The 21,558-nt window shown below is 41.8% G+C and overlaps 2 protein-coding genes across 3 annotated transcripts; one reads left to right on the top strand and one right to left on the bottom strand.

Moving 5' to 3' along the window:
* Positions 1-677: 677 nt before the first annotated feature.
* On the bottom strand, positions 678-9,316 carry aaas (achalasia, adrenocortical insufficiency, alacrimia). 2 transcript variants are annotated; one of them, XM_005731756.2, is made up of 17 exons: positions 9,122-9,316; positions 8,816-8,957; positions 7,065-7,192; positions 5,080-5,135; positions 4,878-4,969; positions 4,737-4,783; positions 4,385-4,483; positions 3,798-3,941; positions 3,084-3,204; positions 2,877-3,001; positions 2,580-2,640; positions 2,397-2,487; positions 2,205-2,301; positions 1,530-1,597; positions 1,362-1,443; positions 1,158-1,242; positions 678-915 (listed from the first exon to the last, which is right to left on the bottom strand). In XM_005731756.2, the coding sequence occupies exons 2-17, from the start codon at positions 8,924-8,926 to the stop codon at positions 760-762; spliced, it is 1,563 nt and encodes a 520-aa protein (XP_005731813.1). In that variant the 5' UTR covers positions 8,927-8,957; positions 9,122-9,316; the 3' UTR covers positions 678-759. The 2 variants fall into 2 exon arrangements, with proteins under 2 accessions (XP_005731813.1, XP_005731814.1); XM_005731757.2 differs by having other exon boundaries at positions 2,205-2,298.
* A 1,030-nt stretch (positions 9,317-10,346) lies between these two features.
* On the top strand, positions 10,347-20,921 carry map3k12 (mitogen-activated protein kinase kinase kinase 12). Its single transcript, XM_005731755.1, has 14 exons — positions 10,347-10,581; positions 11,759-12,282; positions 13,513-13,696; positions 13,783-13,974; positions 14,061-14,219; positions 14,494-14,652; positions 14,855-14,963; positions 16,076-16,185; positions 16,435-16,551; positions 16,655-16,789; positions 16,890-17,613; positions 17,700-17,767; positions 17,925-18,222; positions 19,234-20,921. Exons 2-14 carry the CDS (start codon positions 11,820-11,822, stop codon positions 19,387-19,389), a joined length of 2,874 nt encoding a protein of 957 aa, XP_005731812.1. The 5' UTR covers positions 10,347-10,581; positions 11,759-11,819; the 3' UTR covers positions 19,390-20,921.
* The last annotated feature ends 637 nt before the right edge of the window (positions 20,922-21,558 follow it).

Here is a 21,558-nt window from a genome sequence, read left to right as displayed (position 1 = left end):
TAAGACTTTATAAGCATGAGTGTGGTCGGACCTGTTTATTTACAAGAAATTTGCACAACTGAATGTCAATTATAATATTTCACAACTCTAATTTTCTTATTTTACACTGGACTTGAAAAAGTGTTTCAATTTTCTGCTGCCCATTACAGAAACCTCTTTGCAACTGATTTCACCCAGTGTCAGACAGCTACCACCATACATTTAATAGTGACTGCTATTCAAGCCTGTGTGACTGAAGCCTGAGATGACCACAGAAGAGATCTTCTCTCAGTGACATCATTAAACTGGCTGGCAGCTACCAGTCCTGCCCATCGGCCTCCTAGCAAATGAGACTGTGGAATCAATTAGAAAATCTGAGGTGACATCTTTCTTGAACATCGCATTCACAGGATGTTTAGAAAACCTGAACTCTGACCTTGAAATTAAGGGCACCAAATTTTGAGGAGAGATTCATCTATGGTGTCAATTCAAAATCCTGGGTGACATTTTTCTCGAGTTATCATGTTGACAAGATCTAACCTTGACCATATGATTTATACTTTTCTGAGATCTTTAATACACACCTCTATAGCATCAATTTGAAGATCTTAGGTTGAAGTATTGTCTTCACAAAGTCATAGATCACCTTTAACCTCAGCTTTTAACAAATATTTGAGAAATAAGGCAGCAAGCGGGTGTTTATTTAGCACTTTCAACATATTTATTAACAATCCACAACAAAACATGATGAGTGACCGTGTGATGGTGGGTGGCGGGCAGTCAGGAAATGAGCTCTGTAAAGAGAGACTGATTGGCAAAGTCGGCGGGCCTTTCCTGGACATGAGGCAGTGTCGGACTGCCGCTGGGGCCCAAACGCGGGATGCTGGCACTCAGGAAATAGAAAGGCACATGGGTAATTCTTCCACTGGACCAGCACTGAGAACAAAGAGAGAAAACATCAACAGTAACATCAGATACCTGGACTCAGATAACCAGCATCAATAAATTATATTTTAATGAACTTGATTTTTTTTTTGAGGAAATGGATTTTGATGCTTTGACTTTCAGGGACCTTAGGATTCCCTAAGGCTGACATGATTAAGGTGGAGTTAAAAAAAAAAAAAGGATGAAAACAGCATAAAGGAACTAAAACAGGAATTTAATATTTTAAGACTGACCACAGTGAGCAGAGCTCCGTGTCGGAAATTTGGGTGGAACTGCATCAGTCTCGGTTCGGCTCCTGGCTCCCCTTGAACAAAACCGCTGAACAAGAAAAACAAATCAAACACATGCAGACAGGAAGTCCAGCAGTTTCACAGAGAAACACATTAGTGTGAGCTGTAATAAAGCTACGCAAGTACGACATGAATAAATATACAAACCACGGCAAAAGCTCAAAGATGGGGCTGACTCTTGTCTTGAACACAGCAATGATTGGAGACCGGTCGGCTGCCCGTGGATCACCTGAGAGGAAAAAATAAGGCTGAGATGAGTTACTTAAACTTAAATGCTGACAAAGTCCATGAAGGTGAAGAGAAACGTGGTGATACCTTTAAGAAGCACTGCAAGCCTCTCTCCCCTTGGATCCCAGGCTAAGGACTGGATCTCTCCACCAACACTGGCAAACAAATTAGACATGAGGTGACCAACATTAAACTGCTTGGGTCACTTCCCAGTAGAAATATGTAGAGGCTGTATTTAAGTAAAAAGGGAATTACAGAGGGAACACAGTGTACTTGAACTATTAAAAAAAAATATTATGGAGAGTGCCGTTTGTCATTGCTGCACCAAATCATTTCTATGGATGCATATAACAAAGTACGTAGTGGATTTTTACTCCTTGGAATACTGCTGAGGAATGTAATCTGTAATAAATGGATCATGTTTTATAAGCTGATCACTTGTTTTGCATGCAAAAGGTAATTAATAACTAAAACTATGAATTTAATATACTGCAGAATTGAACTGTGGTAGCAGAAGAAGTACCAAAGATTGTACCTGACCACAGAGCTACATTTATGGTGAGCATTCTTTTTTACATTTAAAATACCAATAAAGTATAAAGCTACACTAAGGTTTTGAGCTCAGTCATTTTCCTGCTGGATTCTTCCTGCGTGCTAATTTTCACTGTTCTTTTTGGGTCTTTCAGGAAGATCAATGTACTCGTTTTCATGTAGTCAGACTGAAAGATAGCCAATTAGCCACTTTTTTTCCAGAGTTCTTACACGATGTCTCCATCTGGTGTGTTAAAAGTCGTCTCTGACAGGTCAGCCACCACAACTGCTGCATGCGGCCCTTTTGATGTGCCTGAAGGCACGGCTGCTGAATAATAAGAACAGATATTTTAAAAACTCCATAAAGTAAGCTGTTTCAAAAGTTGTAAGAAGTATCTCATTAATGCCATCAGTTAAGGTAACCTGGTGTGTTAGTGAAGGTCAGAGCATAGATGACCGTCTCGCCCTGCACAGTGAAGAGAAGTCGACTCCCATCTGGACTCCAACAACCAGACTAACCAAAACAGACAATAATGCCTATAAAACATGTTGTATTAAAGAAATGCGTCACCTATTTAAACATCAAACATGATGACAATGTTTCACCTGGCAGCGCCCTTTTATACACGGCCAGCGCTCACAGGTCCACATTCTGGTCTCCCAAACCCTGGGAAGAGATTTTTTATTTTAAAGCTTTTGTCCTTTTATAATCTTGTATTAACACACGCTAAACTCCAACATATGTTGCTAATCCCCCACATGCTCATAAATATTCATTAGGATGAACAGGCCTCTATTATAACACAGCAGGTTCACACTAATCTGACAGATGTACTACAGCAGCTCCGAATCAGCGAATGAGAGATGTGTAAAACTTCTGAGCTCTTAAGTTTTGTTTCGCACCTGAACAGGGCTGAAGGTGTAGAAGCTAGGACATGGCTACCGTCAGGAGACCAGGACAGGAAAGTAACCCCACCGCCGCCAACACGCTGAAGTGGTACGCAGCTTTCTGCAGCCACGTCCCACACCTGAAAGATGCATTTGAGGTGAATTTTAGTCATTTTGCGAATCACCGTCTGCAGTTCAGAGATGAAGTTGCAGCCTCGTTACCATCATTGCCGTGTCCATGGGCGAGGCAGAGAGAAGGAGAGATCCGCTGGGAGACCAAGCGATGGAAGTGACAGGAGCGTGACCGGGATGAGACAAAACATGAGCACACCCAGCTGAAGGCCTGAAACGAGATGACAGGAAGAGTAATGGGGTATATTAGAGAGCAAATACAGCTCCGATAAGGAAACAGTGAAGGTGCTTAATTCAAGGTAAAAATGAACACTATTAAAAAAAGGGCGACTTTAATATTACACAGGAAGGCAAATGTACAATGGACGGTCTTAAGTCCAAAACAGCAACACTGAAACTCTAATAGTCAAAAATGTAATTTAAGAGATTTAATTTAATGTACTAATATAGATTATAACGTACGGCTCCAAAACCACCATTTCATTCTTACTGAAATCCTTTTTTTTTTGCCAGAACAAAGCACCTGAGTAATCTGTGATTTAAGTTTTTACTAAAACTCTTTTAACACTTAATGAGCCAGCCTCCTATTACAGGTAGCAGTATTGCTATGTCACAACATATCACAACAATGCCACTTTTAATTTTATAAGTGCCTTCCAACAGTTGTAGGGAAAAAAACAAAACAAATGTTTTGCTAGCTAACTACCAAAAAATTCAGCACCGCATTAAATGTAAAACTTGCTTTTCTGGCATTTTTTAAGAGACCTGAATTCAATGTTTCGTTCATGACCTGAATTTACATACCTGGTTGACAGTGAGCAAGGGTCCACATGCCAAACCAGTAAACAGTTCTGACACCCGACTGCGAGGGCAGACGCACACAGCGGCTTCCACTGCACTACTGCAACGTTCCTCTGTAGTCGGTGCTTCAGTGTGGGAGTTGTGGCACTGAGGGAGAACAAAAGGAGACAAAGCAATGAGAATAATCTCACAGAATGACTCAGAGAACAAACCGAACATGGCTCGATGAGGTTGACACAGTTTAAGATTTCATTTTTCCCTGTAGAGCTTTGATTGACAAATATTTTCATCTTTGTGTGTGTGTGTGTGTGTGTGTGTGTGTGTGTGTGTGTGTGTATAGAGAATATTAAAATCCAAGAAACAACTAAAAGCATTTAGACTTTCGTTTACCACCTGAGACCTTATCTATGAGCTGGCAGAAGACAAGTATGATCTAATGCTGTAAAAAGGTTTTAAAGCTGATAAACCTGACACGACGCATTTGAAGATTGTGTTACTCTTTGATCTCGAACAAAATAATGAAAGCAAGTTGCAAAGAAAGCAGGAACATTTTGGTACCAGCGTGCTTTCCTCAGATCTAGTTTCGGTACCTTTTGGGGTTGTAGATCTTGATAGAGTCATCTAACAGGGCCACAGCAAATTTATCTGTATGTGGATGCCAGGCAAAGGCTCGCACCACACAGTCCGACCTGGTAAAGAAGGTTGAATATCAGGATTTGAATTAACATTTTTAGAGAGAAAAAAAAAAATTCTAAATATTTATTAAGATGACATCGTTTTTTTCAGAATGACACATTTACCATAAAAAGTGAATAAGTCAGCCAGGTCTTGTAGCTTTACATTTGTTTATTAAAACAAAAAATTATTAATAAACAATAAAAAAAACATAACTGAATGCTTTAACTATGAGAAAAATGAACAGTTCACCAAGTTGGTGCTTACCAGTTCAGCACTTGTGAAAATTCAGCAATCATGTCTTCACTGCTCAACTATTAAAATATAATTAAATAAAAATACTTAAATCTGAACCCAAAAGCGACTGATAATCAAGTGGAAGATAATTAACGAGCAGAGAGAACTTACTGTGAGATGAGGAAACAGGGAGCCGTGAAAAGAAGAGACCCATCGGAGCAATGCCAGGATACAACCAGAACTCATCGACAACCATTTGGGCACTGCAAAATCGCAGATAACAGGAGAGTCACCGTGTTTGCGCATTACTGTGTGTGCAGGTTTAGGGATGTATGTGCTAAAGCAAAACACGAGATTTTGGGGCATCACGTACCGTGTGGGTGGGAGTTGGTAATTTCATTCAGTAACCCTGTCAAACCGCCATCCCTCCTGGAACACACGGACAAGATCAACACATTTTCTTTGTCTGTCATACACTCAGTACAACGTGATAAAATCGTTCCTGAAACACTTTTATCAGCTGCTCTGTATCAAGTAAGAAATAAGGTGCGACTTTTCAGGCAGATTGAGATGCTTTGCATGACTATGAGGTGCAGCTGCTGCCTTCTGTTTAAGCTGTAGAGATGTCCTGTTTACTAATTCGTGGCTGTTTTATAACTGACTGACAGCACGTTCGCAGATTGCTGTTTGCTAAAGGTTAAACATAACTGATTACTCTGAAAAACACAGTGATTAAAAGCTACCGAATTAATTTGGTTGAGAATTTTGTCCAGAGCAATTTAATTGAACAGCTGCGAACAGAAATCCTTCCTGTGCCCTTGAAGCAGGAAGGTTTTAAAAACATCCTGAGGATGAGAGGCTGCGTTGATAAGGAGAGGTGAAGAATGAATTACAGTCTTTATTATTGCCCAATAAATGTATCTTTATTTAACGGGATGTCTGTTAAATAAATAAATATCAAGAAATATTTTACGGTGTCAATAAAGAAAGAATTAAACAATCTAATTTAAAAGGCTATACATTTTTTAAGAAGTTTGTGGTAAATTTAAAAGAAAAGAAAAAACATGGGTGATTATAAAGTTTTGCATACGAAAGACACACGGCACATATCCATATGATAATCAAACTCTTCCCATACTTCTGCATGTCTAGAGTCACTGCAGCCACCACTGCTGTTACGTTACCTATGGGCAGCCACGTGAAATCCTCTCTTTCTAAGAATACATATTTTGATCATTACTGGTGAATGGCTGTGCATTTAAAGCACGCTGAAATCAGATGATTTTTGATACATCCTGTATATTGTGTAGTACATGTGTTGTTTTTAAGGAAGCCCCCTTTTGTTTCTAAAGCTTGGAGAAGACATCAGGTTAGACTATTTGTTTAGTTGCTCTGATTTCTTGCTGCTGCACTGACTGTTTCAGAGTTATTTGGGGTTTTACTTATTGCTATCAAAACAACTGCATGTAACCAGAGGAGAAGAGCGAGCACACCACAAACCCTTTGGTTTAAAGTTATGCCACAAAGATCAACTTAGACCTGAAATTTAGCTGCTGTGGCGATTCAACTACAACAGCGGTCCCCAACCTTTTTACACCACAGACTGGTTTAATGTCAGACAGTATTTTCACAGACCGGCCTTTGGTGTCGCGGATAAAAACAACAAAATAAAATGATACAACCAAGACAAAAACTGTGATATTTTGTAAATATAATAATAAACGCGAACTCACTGTGTAATTGTGTAACTTTATTAGCAGCGTCCTCCTGAAATGCGCCGACAACATTGAGAGTAACATCCTCCTCTCTGCCCTTTAATGCTCTCTGGTCGCTATGGTAACGTGTAAATATTTCTTTCAAAATAAGACACAAAACTACAACAAAAGACCCAGGGAAACTGAGTTAACGATAAAAATCCCCAAAACCATAAATTTCACACCCAAGCCTCAACTCTCGCGGCCCGGAACCAAACAACTCATGGACAGGTACCGGTCCGTGACCCAGGGGTTGGGGAACGCTGAACTACACGATATATTTGCACGCTAATGTTTTCATTTTAAATGAGCTGTACAGCAATACACTGAGTGGTGATTTTTTATTTTATTGTGCCCAATCCATTGATATCAATGAGCGTACACTAAAAAAAGAAACAGTATTGGCAGCAGTTTAGCAGGGCTACAAAGGCAACACACTTTCAACAGAACTTGAAAAGTACAACCTTCATGAAGGTGCAATTTATTGCAGGATTGTTAGGCTTTAAGTTTACATATAAGTTTACATTTAACACAGGTGTACTTAAACAGCTGGTAAATGATTGCACGGCTTTGTTATCAGGTGGTCTATATGTTGGCTACGTACCATGCTGCAGCACTCCTCATCCACAGGGTTTCCGAGTGGTCCAGGAAAGCTGCCTTGCTGCTGTTTTCTGTGCGGCTGTGAAGTTTCAGAGACTCTCGAGGGAAAGACAGACTAGGAGGACTAAAGTCCTGCAGAAAATACAACAACATAATGGACATTTAGGAATGAGCTGCCTCTCTACATCAGCCTGACCCCAACAAGTGAGGTTTTTAAATCACATTTAAAAACCTTTAATGTGAATGAGATATCCTGATGGCAGTAGCCTTTGTGTATCGGTTAATTCACATCACTTCTGCACATACATGTAACTTGTTGAGTGTTAGTTTTTTTTCTCTCTCTCTTATTTTCTTTTCTAAATGTACCTGTCTATTGTTTACATGCTTGAAATAAATTACCAATCAATCAATCAGTGTAGCTTACTTTGGTTATACTACTAGATAAAGTCTGTCAGTAAGGCAGTCCATTGTACTGCACGCATTGAGCTGAAGATGAAAAAATAAATTAATAAATGTATTTGCAGGTTAGTTATCACTAAGAAACCTAAATCAGGAAAATTAATTTCATTTTGATCTGCCTAAAAGCGTAAGTGATTGATACATCTCCTTTAATAGACTATGGGACTGTGTCAGAGCTGAGCACACTGAAGGGATTATAATTTAATTAAAATACAATGAAGCTCTTTTGTGTGAACACAAAGAAGCTAAATTTATATATTAACTTATGAATTCATAAGATTAATGATTAGAGCCAGAGTTGCTCTTTTGCCTTATTTGCACCACCTGTGTTTGCTTTGTTGTTATATTGTTTTTATAGATTTCTATTTCTCTTTACATCTGGTGCCTCTGAAGTATGGGGCACTTAAATTGTATATTTTGATGAAGACTGAAGCAACCACTCCTTTTTTGTGAGTACACACAGAACAGAAACAGAAAGTCGGAATTAAGAGTAAGCTGATAACCATTGATTTTACACTGCTTAATCACACAAAGAAAATCTGTACACAGTACACTCCTGTGGTTCAAAACGAGGATGAATAACAACAAAAACGCAATTAACCCACACAAATACCTACAAGCCTGAGCTAAAATGCTGTTAAACACTTTATTTTATGGGAAAGGAATTTTTCTTTATTCTTTTCCATCTCCAAACTATACATCACAACAGCTCTCAGATCTGGTATTTCTTCCCTTTCACTCTTGCTGCTATCCTTCAAAATCAGTAGTTGGGGCTGATTTAACTACTGATTTTGAAGGAGTTGAAGGAGCCTGCACGTCACCTCATTTGTGCACTTCCTATTGCTTTACCAGGTATTTAAACTTTCACTACCTCTACTTACTTGCAACTTCAGGGAGCATCAATACTAAGGTTTATTATAATGAAAATTAGAGTAAAATCTACTTGGGAAAAAGCAAACTATTTAAGACTGATATTAACTTACAAGACTTACAAGGAATCAGTCTGTCTTGAACGTCTTAAATCTTGAATGCCATAAGTTATATGGTAAAATTATATGGTAATGCTGAACCAAAAAAACAAACAAAAAACAAACAAACCCTAACTCTTAAATGTTTACCATTAATTGAAAGGGGCAAATCCTGCCGTAAAACTAACAAACTAAACTGAATTGAAAAAGCAATTACAAAAAACAAATAATAATTAAGACTACAAAATGACGCTTAATAAGTTACCCCACTGGAAACATGACTGTCTGTCTTAGCTGAGACTGATACGTCTGTAGGTTTGAGTCGGACCTGCTTCAGCTGGTCTTCACTGCTGCTCCCCGACAGCAACTCGTTGTTGGACTCGCACACAGTGGTCTGTCCGTAGGGCAACGGAGGGGGGAAAAGAGCCAGAGAGCACATCTTCTACACGGAGAAATTATTCCACCGGACCCTGCAAAAACACAGTGGATTCGTCAGGTAAAGGCAGACACAGAAGTAGTGGACGCTGTAGCTTTTAGAGCGTGGGAAGCTAGCTAACATCACCAGCTGAAGAAAGTTAACTAGTTTGTATATAATGCTTTGGCAAGAGCCTCGTTTGTATTTAGTGGTCCTTACCTCGTAGTGTGTTTTGTATAGTGCTGTCAATTCTCATTCGTTGTTTCAAAAACAAAGTCAAAGTACATGCTAGTTTGTTGTGACGCTCCTTCAAGTCAATCCCGCCGCGTAAGCTACGGCAACACGGAGGGACAAACAGTACAAATTTTCCTGCAGTGCACAAACTGGGAAAAAATGTCGCACTGCCCTCTTCAGGACAGAAAGCGACACTGGAACCATACACAGGCAAACAAGTACAATTTATTTAGGTCGGGAGTGTCAAATTCACTACTTGATCTTAACAAAAATGGCGCATTTAAAGAAGTATCATTTCAAGGCGTTTACCTGAGCCATGGAGCCTATATAGAGATTACAAAACAAAAACAAACATCAAAATAAACAAGCATAAACTCAAGTGAAAGACACTCCTCAATCCAGTCATCATAAAAAATGCCAGAGAACAGAAGGTAGTACTTCTTGGTAAGGTACTTTTCTAATTTATTCAATAATTCACTTACAAAATATATAAAATGCCCAAAGTTCTTTAGGCAAAGTAAAATACAACAGTATCTCTGTTCTTTTTTCCACATTTATTTAATCTACTGTAACTGCATGTGCATTGCAGTGTACTGATCACAAGGAAAAGGCACAAAGCATTCACACACAGTTTTTTCCAGACATTTTCACTCCTGTAATAATAATAATAATAATAATAATAATAATAATAATAATAGCGCATTTAATTAAAAACACTGGAGTAATTAATTAATGTTAACACTTTGCGCCATCCAGTGGGCCGAATTACGCCGTTTGGTGGGCCAGATGTGGCCCTCGGGCCGCGAGTTTGACAGCTCTGGGGATAGCTACAATACAGGACTCATATAGTTTGTCAGGAGAGGTTTTCACCAAACAGAGCACAGTTTATGAACAAAAACAAAACAATAAATGAATCAGGGCATACGGTCTGGGGCAATCCGGAGTTCCTGGACTGGTCTTGCTCAAAGACACATCAGCAGCAGCAGCCTGGCTCGATGCTGCTCATACAGGACCTTCTTCCGGTTCAAACTCAAGCACAGAAATCAGTGAATGGCGTGCGTGCATAATTATATATTTTGGGAATGATAGATAAAAAACTGCGCTTAGTTCCGTTGGTGTCTATGTGTTTGCAGAGGGAGGAGGTGGCAGCGCCCCCTTGCGGTGTAACACGCATTTCCGTGACGTCAATTCAGCACTGGGAAGGAGACAGCTCCCTCCCCCCAAAAAACCCAGCGCGCCTCACGTTGCATGGGTCCCCGGTTATTGATAACACAATTTACCCGCTGGGATCTATCCCAGTAACGTGAAACTCGTGGATATCGGCGCTGGAAATACTAGAGACATCCCGGACCGAATAAAAAATAACGATCTGCTCATTATCGCCGGCAAATAGAAAGCCGAGCCCACCCCTTCACTTGACAACGCGACATCAACCAGGCAGAAAGGTATGGGAATGTCATACTACCCGGTTAAATGCTTAATAAATGTGATATCAGGTACGTTTAGGCAGGAATCCGTTGCTTGGTGGGGTAGCGTTCATGCCGCTCACACTGCACCACTGAAGTGATGCTGCCAAGAAGCGAATCATCGTCGATGAATGCTACAAAATCATATTTGTGCAAAGAGAAAGCTCACATTACGAAATACTCGCGTTGGTACCAGCGCTGAGTAAATGTACATGTACTGCGGCAGTTTGACTTGGCATGGAGCATAGTAGGCATCGGGCTTGCTATTCATGCACGTCGGCTATGATGCTGCTGAGTGTCATCATCACATCCTTGGTTATTTAAAGATTGATCTTCCTGCGTGTGTGTGTGTGCGTGCGTGCGTGTGTGTGTGTGCACTACTCCTTCGCACAGGCCTGGTGGTTGTTTATTGCCCGTCTTTTACGCTCTCATTTCGCCCAGCCGTTGTGGCTCTTCTTGTGCAGTGGTGCAGTACAAGACACGGAGCTGGTGTAGGATACATGAATTGGGTACATGTGGTTCCTCTCTCTGGCTCCCACTCTTTCCCCCTCTCTCCCTCTCTAACATACACATACATGCACGCACGTACGTACGTACACATGCACACGCGGAGGTGGTTATGCAATTCGTCATATTCTTCATCACACACAATGCTCTTCTTCACTCAGCAAATGATGGGCAGCATATACCAGCTGCTTCGCTTGCATCCTGTCAGACCCTGGTGCTGCTCAGAGAAACAATTAAAGCACAGGGGACAGTCATGGCTGTGGACTGTACAACAGCCTGTGGTCGATTCATTCATAAAGCCAGTTTCCACTCTGGGTGATGGCTCCACTGGGCCGGCTGGTTTTCCCATTCACAGACACAGAGATGAGGCTCTACTACATGATTCAGACAGAATTTAGTTGTGGGACTGGAGTGGCTGTGGATAGACTGGGAGACTGGCTCGCTGCCCAACTCACAACACGACTCCCTCTGTTTTGGTGTTTTGTATCGCTTGTAATGGAAGCCGGGTGCCAAGTTAGCCTTTAATTCAGCGCTGAACAGCTTCATAATGCCAGTGTATGGTTTAAGTCTGGAGCTGTCCAGTGCTGAAACGAACCTATACATCAACATTTGTTCTAATTCACTTCTTATCACAAATCTTCTCCTCCAGGCTTTCTTCTCATCTGTCCATCCTCCATCCACCCTGACCTGCTGTGTTGGGGAAACCCCTGATGAGTGGGACCTGTATCCATGAGCCCCGTGCCCCTTCCCCCTCCCTGTCAGGCTTCAGTACCCCCATCTCAGAACCTCCCTATCGAAGACTCGATGGAGACACCCCTGCCTGCACCCCTGAAACTGACCTGACCCCCACACAGTGTGTCCTTCGTAACGTATTGTCCATTGACACCGGTGGACAGGGAGTGCCCGGTGGAAGCAGCCCCACTCCCAGTGATGGACCCTCAGCCCACTTTGACAACAGCGTGCTAAAACTAAATGAACATGAGGCCTGCCAGTGTGGCGGTGGGGCCGAGGCGGGCCACAGTCCGGAGGCTGGTGCTGTTCGGAGCCAGTCGGAGAACATTCGCCTACAATCAGGAAGTGGAGGTTTTTTGGAGGGACTGTTTGGCTGCCTGAAACCAGTCTGGACCATGATTGGAAAGGCCTACTCCACTGAACACAAACATAATCATGAAGGTATGTGCAGATAAGGCGCCACTGTGTCTATGCTCTCTGTTCTTCCACTATGCATGTTAAACATGGCGATTCACCACAGAAAATGAATAGTTTAAGCCTCAACTTGACAGTGGTGGAGGAATGAACCACCAGAAGCAGAGCTGTTATTAGTATTAATTTTGCTTCTTACTTTTTGTTTTCTTGTAAAACATTGGATAATTTGTCCTGTGCCTCATCTGCTTTAATAAAACATGATGAGACAAACAGGTTGGTAGTTGCCGTGTTACCCTTAAACAGTGGATTACATAGCCTTTTCATAAGTTTCTGTGTCAGGTCCTTAACAGTAACTATGGCTGTTGTTAGTTAAATGTGGTGCAGGAAAAAAAAAGATATTTTAGCCCGGGAAATCTAGTGGAGCGAAAGGGTAAAGTGGCAGAAAATAGAAATACTCAAGCATGAGTACCTCAAACTGTACTTAAGAACAGCACTTATAAATGTACTTTTGTATTTTGCAAACCCAGAACTCCATTATTTCCTGCGCTCCCTGACTGCCACTTTGTCCTGCTGGCAGCACGACTGTGCTCGAGTCTGTCAGCCAGGCTCACCCACAGTCATCAGCTAAACTGAGATCTCACAGCTGGTCAGGTGGGAGCATCATGTGCATCTGGCTCCACTGCTGCTGCTGCTGCAGCTCTCAAGAGATCTAAACACTTCAGTGGACCTCATGAAGAATTGATCCAGCTGTCTCTTTTATTCTGTCAAGCTCGTCCATCTTTAGTGACCGTGCTTTCACAGTCGTTTAAGTAAAGTCAGCGTGACGGATGACAGGCAGATTAGACTACAAGTGCTTTCCCCCTATTTTTCTCCTTATCTCTGGATACAAATGCAATGGCCTAGTGGATATGTTGTCAATATCCCACTTGTTTGACCATAGCAGGCACTTTGTATGATGTAACTGTGTCCTGCCAGTTTATTCTAATGTGTAGCATGGATGCACCCCCCCCACACCCCCCAAAACAAAACAAAACAAAACAAAACAAAACAAAACAAAACAAAACAAAACAAAACAAAACAAAACAAAACAAAACAAAACAAAACAAAACAATCTCTCTGTCCAAGCTGAGAGTAGGTTGCTTTGCCATTATGATGGGTGGAAATCATCTGCTGCAGTGTCTTTGGTATTGTGAATAACTTTTCTGCAGTTGCATACTTGATGAGGTTCACATTGTTTACTTGTTGGTCTGAGTTTAGAGTCCTGGGAGGTTCCATTTGAGGAAATCTCTGACCTGCAGTGGGTGGGCAGCGGTGCACAGGGGGCCGTCTTCCTTGGCAAGTTCCACGGAGAAGAGGTGGCTGTGAAGAAAGTGCGGGACATCAAAGAGACTGAGATCAAACATCTCCGCAAACTCAAGCATCCCAACATTATTACTTTCAAGTGAGGAAGCTACATCCTTTTTTTAATTATATATATTAGGATATATATCTCCCAGTTATTTAACTCTGATTGCACTTCCCTTTCAGGGGTGTATGCACCCAGGCTCCCTGTTACTGTATCTTGATGGAATATTGTGCTCAAGGGCAGCTGTATGAGGTGCTGAGGGCAGGCCGTAAAATCACACCTTCCCTCCTGGTTGACTGGTCCATGGGCATTGCAGGTGGCATGAACTACCTACACCTCCACAAAATCATCCACAGAGACCTCAAGTCCCCCAAGTAAGACTCAGAAGCACAGCTGGTGTACTGACAGTTTCTTTGATACTAGAGCTTAAATTGTTTATTATGTAATCTCACCTTTCCAGCATGCTGATCACACATGATGACCTGGTGAAGATCTCTGACTTCGGGACTTCAAAGGAGCTCAGTGACAAGAGCACCAAGATGTCGTTTGCCGGCACTGTAGCCTGGATGGCTCCTGAAGTTATTCGGAATGAGCCGGTTTCAGAAAAGGTGGACATCTGGTAAGTCTGGTTAACATTCACACTTTTTTTCCTATAGGCTAGAAAAAGTTGTGCTTCTTCATCGATTACATCGATTTAACAATTATCTTTAAAATACTACACTAAAGAAAATATGCAGATAGCTTGTTGGTATTTTGAATTAATAGTTGAGATATGTTTTAAGCTTGTTTAAAATGCCTTGTTGTGATTCGTATGCATGCATTTTATCTTTTCGTTAAGATATTTTGACCTCAGTGAGATTTCTTGAATAAATAAAGCTTAACTCCTCTTAAAGGTCCTTTGGAGTGGTGCTCTGGGAAATGCTTACAGGAGAGATCCCTTATAAAGACGTCGACTCATCTGCAATCATCTGGGGTGTGGGAAACAACAGCCTTCAGCTGCCCATACCGGAGAGCTGTCCAGATGGCTTCAAGATCCTCCTCAGACAGTGCTGGTGAGCAGCGTCTGAAAATGGGCAGTTGGAATGGAAAAAAAAAAAATGAGCACAGCAGGGAGGAGAGGACAGATGAGAATAGTAGAGGCGAGGGTTGAAAGTAGTTGTACAGGGAGCTGTAAGTCTGTGGTTTAAGGATTTTATTGATTTTACAGTGCATTGTAAATGTGCACAGCTGTGTTTTCCCATCTTGGATTTGCAGGAACTGTAAGCCCAGAAATAGACCTTCTTTCCGCCAGATCCTTCTTCATCTGGATATAGCGTCAGCCGATGTACTGTCGACTCCTCAAGAAACATACTTCAAGTCTCAGGTAATTTTCAGCTGAATGGAAGGAGTTTAAAAAAATTAATTACATTTTAAGATACACACACATATATATATATATATATATACAGAGGTGTGAGCAGTTAAATGAAACACCGATATAAAGTGCCTTAGTAAGGTGGTGAGCCATTATAATCCACCAGAACTGCTTTAATGCATCTTAACATTGATTCTCAGTTAAATAAAATTCAGTTGTATTTATATAGTGCCACTGTACAAAAGCAGTCTCATCAAAGTGCTTGATGTTGTAAGTTAAAGATGCTATAATATTAGAGAGAAAATCTCAACAACCCTATGACCAAGCACTTGTGACGGTGGGAAGGAAGAACTCCCTTTTGACAGGAAGAGACCTCAAACAGAACCAGGCACAGTGAGGGGCAATCATCTACCTTGGCCAGTTTGTTGGGTGAAGGTAAAGAGAATAGGAAAAAAAAAGGAGAGGGTAGAAAGAGACCAAAGATTAAACACAAACTGTGGGAGAAATAATTGAGGTTGGTGAGATGCAGTAGCAGATTATAAACACATCATGAGTGCAAAGAGGAGAGTGAAATGAAAAGAAATGGATCATGGGACGTCCCCCAGCAGCTTAAGCCTATAGAGGTGTTAACTAAGAAACTGTTCAGGGTCACATAATCAAGTCTTAACTATAAGCTTTTTCAAAAAAGAAAGTTTTAATCCCTTTAGAAGCTGAGTGTCTGTCTCCAAGTCTCTTGAACTGTTTTAGACTGATAGAGCACTATTCTGCCAAAGATATTCTCTCATTCGGTGTTTTGATGATGGTGGTTGGAGAGGCTTGTCTACCACACTGGTAGCCCCTCATTGTGATGCTGTAAGAGACCACGTCTGTCACGATATAAATGTTTCACCATGCCACCAAAATGCCCATGCATAGCATAGCAGAACCATCAAATCCCTGCTGTAGGCATCAAGGGTTTGGATTTTTCTTTTAATTTGTAGCCCATCTGCATAGGCGTAGACAAAGGGACACAACTACATGTGCTTGCAAAGCAATCAGACATTAAATGTACAAAAGAGACCTGATTTTTGAAGTCACCTCTGAGGAGACAGAGCTGGTTAACAGAAATGTACTCTCATCAGGCTGAATGGAGGGAAGAGGTGAAGCAGCACTTTGAGAAGATTAAATCTGATGGCACTTGTCTCCACCGACTCGATGAGGAGCTGATCAACCGACGCCGAGAGGAGCTCAGGTTTGCTTTTTACTGTTAAAATAGTTTCATGCAAAATCAAGGCTTTACAATTAGCAGGCTAAAGATACTGATATTTTACTATGTTAGCTGACATGCAAGAGGCTGCTTCCCCTCTGTCCTATTTCTCGCTGTCAGTCCTTAGTCTGCCCCTGTGAATGAAATAAGTGCCTTGCGTTCACATCTATTGTAGAGCTTTTAGATTCTCTCATGCGGATGCACAGTGACATCAGCAGCTTCTTTTCTTCTCAGGCATGCTCTGGACATTCGTGAGCATTATGAGAGAAAACTGGAGAGGGCTAACAACCTTTACATGGAGCTCAGTGCTGTCATGCTGCAGCTGGAGCTGAAAGAGAAAGAGTTGCAGAGGTGCAAATAAATTCATGAAACTACAGTATATGTTTTTGAAATGCAGGCACCATTTGCAAATAAGCCTTAGTGCATTTACACTTTGGTGGCATTTTCTTTCTAGGAGAGAACAGTCTTTGGATAAGAAGTATCCGGGATTGTTCAAGCACCATAGTTCCAGACAGAGCAGCTCGTCAAATTCCATGGACAAACTCATCAAGAAGAGAAACGTCCCACAAAAACTTCCCTCGGGAAAGAGGTGTGAGATTTCATTTTATTGGGTGAAAGTGGAATAAATCAGTGAATATTCATCAGCCTTGTGGATTGTAGTTTTTGACTAATCCTTCCCACTCTTTCAGGCCAGACATTCTTAAGTCTGAGGTAATCATTCCCAAAATGGACTCCTCCGTAATGCAAGTCACTATTCCAGCCTGCCCTAACAGGAGCTCCACTTCTCCCAGCCGGTCTCGGAGGGTAAAGACCCGCCATCGTAAGCCCGGTAAGGGCAGCAGTGGGGACCTGGCTGGACTTAAAGCCAATCAATCCTCCCCTAACCGGGACACAACTGCCCAAGTTAACAGTTCTACCACTAACACCTCGAAGCAGCTCCTGGAGCCTTCCGCAGCCCTGCGGGGCCTCTGTCACGAGCAGCAACAGAGGCAGCTATCCTCCTCCAGCCCTGACCTCATCTGCACCACGCTAGAGGCAGACAGCCAAGGAAAAGGGGAGCCCTCTGTGGGTGGGCTGGAGAGAGGAGGGAGCCTTAGTGCCTCTGCAGGTTTAGGGGGGTCAGAGGGAGGGGCGGCCGGTCTGGATGATCTCACAGAAACCCCCCCACGCAGTGACACTCCCAGCGAGGATGCCGCATCATTCCCGTTCTCCAGCAGCCCGGACTCACCGTGTGGGAGGGGGGCGGCAGCAGGACGGGGCTCTCTGGGATCTCCACGCCTTCCTCACGATGGGGAAGATAAAGAGGAGGGAGCAGGTGTTGTGAGGCTGCCCCGGGGAGCATCAGGTGGAATCGGGAGTCAGCACCTCACACCTTCAGCCATTCTGTACAGGGCAGCTATCACACGCAAACAGGTACGGTGCAGGATACCGCTCCTTACTCCTCACTGTCCCCTTGGTGATCGTTTTCACTTGTGCATTTTTCATGTTTCTGACTACAGAGGCGTGGAGTGTCATCAGAAGAGGAGGAGGGTGAAGTTGACAGTGAGGTTGAGTTACCACGGAGACGGTGAGTAACTGTCCTTCATTACTTGAAAATTCCCTCCAGCCATCTTCCCTCTTTAACAAGTTGCTGTTTTATTCAGAGAGCAAATTTATGTCAATCTTTACCAGAATCAGAGATTCTTTTTTTGTTTGTTTGTTTTGTTCCTTCTTAATCGCTCCAGACGCCCGACCAGCATTACCAAGTGCCAGTCGGTGTCTACATTCAGTTCAGAAAATCTGTCTGTATCGGACGGTGAAGAGGGCCACACAACTGACCACTCTCACAGCGGTACTCCCGATGTTGTCAGCACTAACACCGACGACAGGTTGGATGACCGCAGCGACGACCTCCTTTCTCAGGGGTCGGAAATCCCTGTGGACAACACCGACCCTGCCCAGGCTTCTGATGGCCTGTCAGAGAGAGACGGAGCTCTGGGCCAGTCCAAGGCTCAGCTGGATGCCGGGCAGAATCCTAATGAGGTAAAGAAGCTGCACAGAGGACCGCATGTGTCAGCTTTGGTCTTCTCCTTAGATGAGTGTAGCCACTGGTGAAAAGTACGACTCAAAACCTGTACTTGACTATATGCATTTTATTTTATTTCATGTTAGACTACCCTGATACAGTTCAGGGTTATATTTTACTTTTTACAGACTGCCAAAAAAAGTTAGAAGGTGAGGGGAACTGGAGTTAATTCAAAGCCACTCTAACAGAGACAAGAGCCAGAAACGAGCATTATAGATTCCCTTTAATTATGTTATGAACCTTCAGTTTAATGTGGTGACCCTGAGGATAGAGCTGTTGAACACAATGAACACAACTGTCAGATTGTATCAGACGAAGAGAAACTCTCTCACTTTACCCAACTACACCAATGATATCTTACCATGTAATACAGTTATTTTTACTTTTCACCATTGATCATTTTATTTAAAGTTGCAGTTTTAATACCTTGATGGATGAATGGATGCATTTTAAAACACCTGCTTGTGTTAGTGGCAACAACTAAATCTCATCCTTGGAAGGCTCTAATTGTTTTACTTTCACTTCATTCTTCTTGGCCTTGTTTGCCTCTTTTGAATTGTGTGGTTGATATTTTATGCCTGTTCAGGTTATTTAAGTGTCAACCATTTCACATACAAACAAAGTGCCATCCTCTTTCTCCTTTAGTTCTTCAATCAAGCTTTGATTTTGCAGGAAAATGTCACACCCAGTGGCAGTGAAAGCAAGGCAACCAGTCTCATCACTTAGCACTAAATGTGCGATCAACTTTTTCATCATAATGATCTAGTTAAATAAAACAAACACACAAAATGAAACTGTCTAAATACAGGGTCTCCCACCACTGCTAAAATTACACTCCAAATTCCGGGTTCCCATCTTTTATTTCACGCTTCCATTTTTGGATCGTTGACACTGAAATTAGGTTTATGCTCATGTCTGCTGCTGGTCATGTATCGCACACTTTTTTCCTCTTCCTGCTCTTTTTTTAGAGTCGAGCCTTGTGCGATGATTCTGACTGCGACAGTGCTGAGCTGGATCAGTCAGGTAGTGGTGAGCTCAGCCGTCCTCCCAGTGCCGGAGCGTGGGCGCCGCCTTCTCAACCTTATCAGGGGTCTCCACAGGCTCCCCATACAGGACCTCCATAGATCACTGGACACTAGGAAAGATCCAGCTACTCTACAGTGAGCAACCATCACAGGCGTACACCGGTCTGTCAGTGCAGTACATTACTGTTGTCATGAGGGATCACACCTACTACACCACTCAGACTATGACAAGTTGACTTATGGTGTCTCATAAGTTTGTTGGCTGGCAAACCTGCACCACATGACATAGGACATTTGTCATATCCTGACTTCAGATATTTTGGCAGCTTGTGACATCAGATAAATGTCATTTAGGTTCAGTAGGGTTTGATATTTTTTTTCTTTCAGGCAGGATAGTTCCAGTTTGCAAAAACCCTTCCACAGATGCACACGCACGCACAAGAAGATACCACACTCTTAGTCCTTTAAACACTCTAACCTTCACTCTGGGAGCATCCTCCATGGTACTCCACACACGAATGCATTAAATACTAATGAATAATAAATGTAAATATCCATGACATACCACATGAGAAATATCTAACTTTATTTTATTTGTAAGATAAAAATGTAAGACTTAACAGTATGCAGCCCTGTGAACAAAATGCATGACTACATGTTTATAATTTATGGTTCGAATGTGTCCGTTTTATATTTTGTGAAAGTTTACACTTTTTTAATCCTGAAAGTATTAATTGAGTTTTTTTCTCTTTTGTTAATAAATGTTATCACTAAAAAAAAAAAAAAAAAAGAGTCAAAAATGGAATGAAAATACTCATATTGATCGATCATGATGTATAATTTGGGTTCTCAGTAGCTAAAATTTTATTTATTTTTTAAACCCTCCTACTACTGAGTTTCAAATACACATATGACACACTCGAGGTTTTTATAGAGTTTCTAAAAATTTTTGATGGGGTGGGAGGTCTTTTGGTTCACTCGAAATGCACCTCTGCTATTGTATATACTCAGTTAACCAGCTTATTTAGTACATCGAGCTAAAATTCTTGCAAAGACTTCCTTGCAGCACTTTATGGGGTTTTTGTTGAAACTGTTTTAAAAGGCTGTGGATTCAAGTGGAATATCATTGTGGAGAATGTAATTTGTTTGTGGTGTGGGTAAACTATATTTTACTAAAGTTGTGCTTGTCATTTAGCCGGGGTGTATAAAATTATGTAGAAGCGTTTTGGAGGTACCGTCGCCACAAACTGACACAACCAGTTGAATCAGACCCTCCCTAAAACAGTTTTAATATAAACTCAACATTCTAACCTCCAGTAAGGTAGCATTTATTGCAGGACTGTTGCATAAGACTGCATTTGTTTTAGCTATTTGTTCTTAATAAACTGGCAACATATTACTGCTATACCATTTTATGACATTACTGGTGCTAGCAATGTCTGCTTTTAACCATTTCAGCAGTTAAGTGCAGAAGAAATCCACTCTTTTAACACCAAACTGTAGCGCAATGAATGGAGTCGGACTAGTTTTAAAATGTAATTAGTTCAGACGAATCATTTTCTATTTCTACTTCTCAGTTGTTAAAGGCTTATATTCCACCTTTGGCAACATACAGTGGGGCAAAAAAGTATTTAGTCAGCCACCGATTGTGCAAGTTCCCCCACCTAAAATGATGACAGAGGTCAGTAATTTGCACCAGAGGTACACTTCAACTGTGAGAGAGAGAATGTGAAAAAAAAATCCATGAATCCACATGGTAGGATTTGTAAAGAATTTATTCGTAAATCAGGGTGGAAAATAAGTATTTGGTCAATAACAAAAATACAACTCAATACTTTGTAACATAACCTTTGTTGGCAATAACAGAGGTCAAACGTTTACTATAGGTCTTTACCAGGTTTGCACACACAGTAGCCTGTATTTTGGCCCATTCCTCCATGCAGATCTTCTCGAGAGCAGTGATGTTTTGGGGCTATCGCCGAGCAACACGGACTTTCAACTCCCGCCACAGATTTTCTATGGGGTTGAGGTCTGGAGACTGGCTAGGCCACTCCAGGACTTTCAAATGCTTCTTACGGAGCCACTCCTTTGTTGCCCGGGCGGTGTGTTTTGGATCATTGTCATGTTGGAAGACCCAGCCTCGTTTCATCTTCAAAGTTCTCACTGATGGAAGGAGGTTTTGGCTCAAAATCTCACGATACATGGCCCCATTCATTCTGTCCTTAACACGGATCAGTCGTCCTGTCCCCTTGGCAGAAAAACAGCCCC

This window comes from Pundamilia nyererei, unplaced genomic scaffold (genome assembly GCF_000239375.1).
Source record: "Pundamilia nyererei isolate P.nyererei 1_Seehausen unplaced genomic scaffold, PunNye1.0 scaffold00044, whole genome shotgun sequence".
Taxonomy (NCBI): Eukaryota; Metazoa; Chordata; class Actinopteri; order Cichliformes; family Cichlidae; genus Pundamilia; species Pundamilia nyererei.
The sequence above is the reverse complement of the archived record's forward strand: the minus strand, read 5'-3'. Positions and strand labels throughout refer to the sequence as shown.

Excerpts from the sequence above, each read along its gene's own strand:
- aaas (XM_005731756.2), bottom strand. The coding sequence starts at position 8,926 with ATGTGCTCTCTGGCTCTTTTCCCCCCTCCGTTGCCCTACGGACAGACC. Across the intron at positions 5,136-7,064 it reads ATGAGGAGTGCTGCAGCATG|GAGGGATGGCGGTTTGACAG; the intron begins GTACGTAGCCAA and ends CGTGTGTTCCAG. Across the intron at positions 916-1,157 it reads ACGGAGCTCTGCTCACTGTG|TGCTGGTCCAGTGGAAGAAT; the intron begins GTCAGTCTTAAA and ends CTTTGTTCTCAG.
- map3k12 (XM_005731755.1), top strand. The coding sequence starts at position 11,820 with ATGAGTGGGACCTGTATCCATGAGCCCCGTGCCCCTTCCCCCTCCCTG. Across the intron at positions 14,220-14,493 it reads TCAGAAAAGGTGGACATCTG|GTCCTTTGGAGTGGTGCTCT; the intron begins GTAAGTCTGGTT and ends CTCCTCTTAAAG. Across the intron at positions 16,790-16,889 it reads AAACTTCCCTCGGGAAAGAG|GCCAGACATTCTTAAGTCTG; the intron begins GTGTGAGATTTC and ends CCACTCTTTCAG.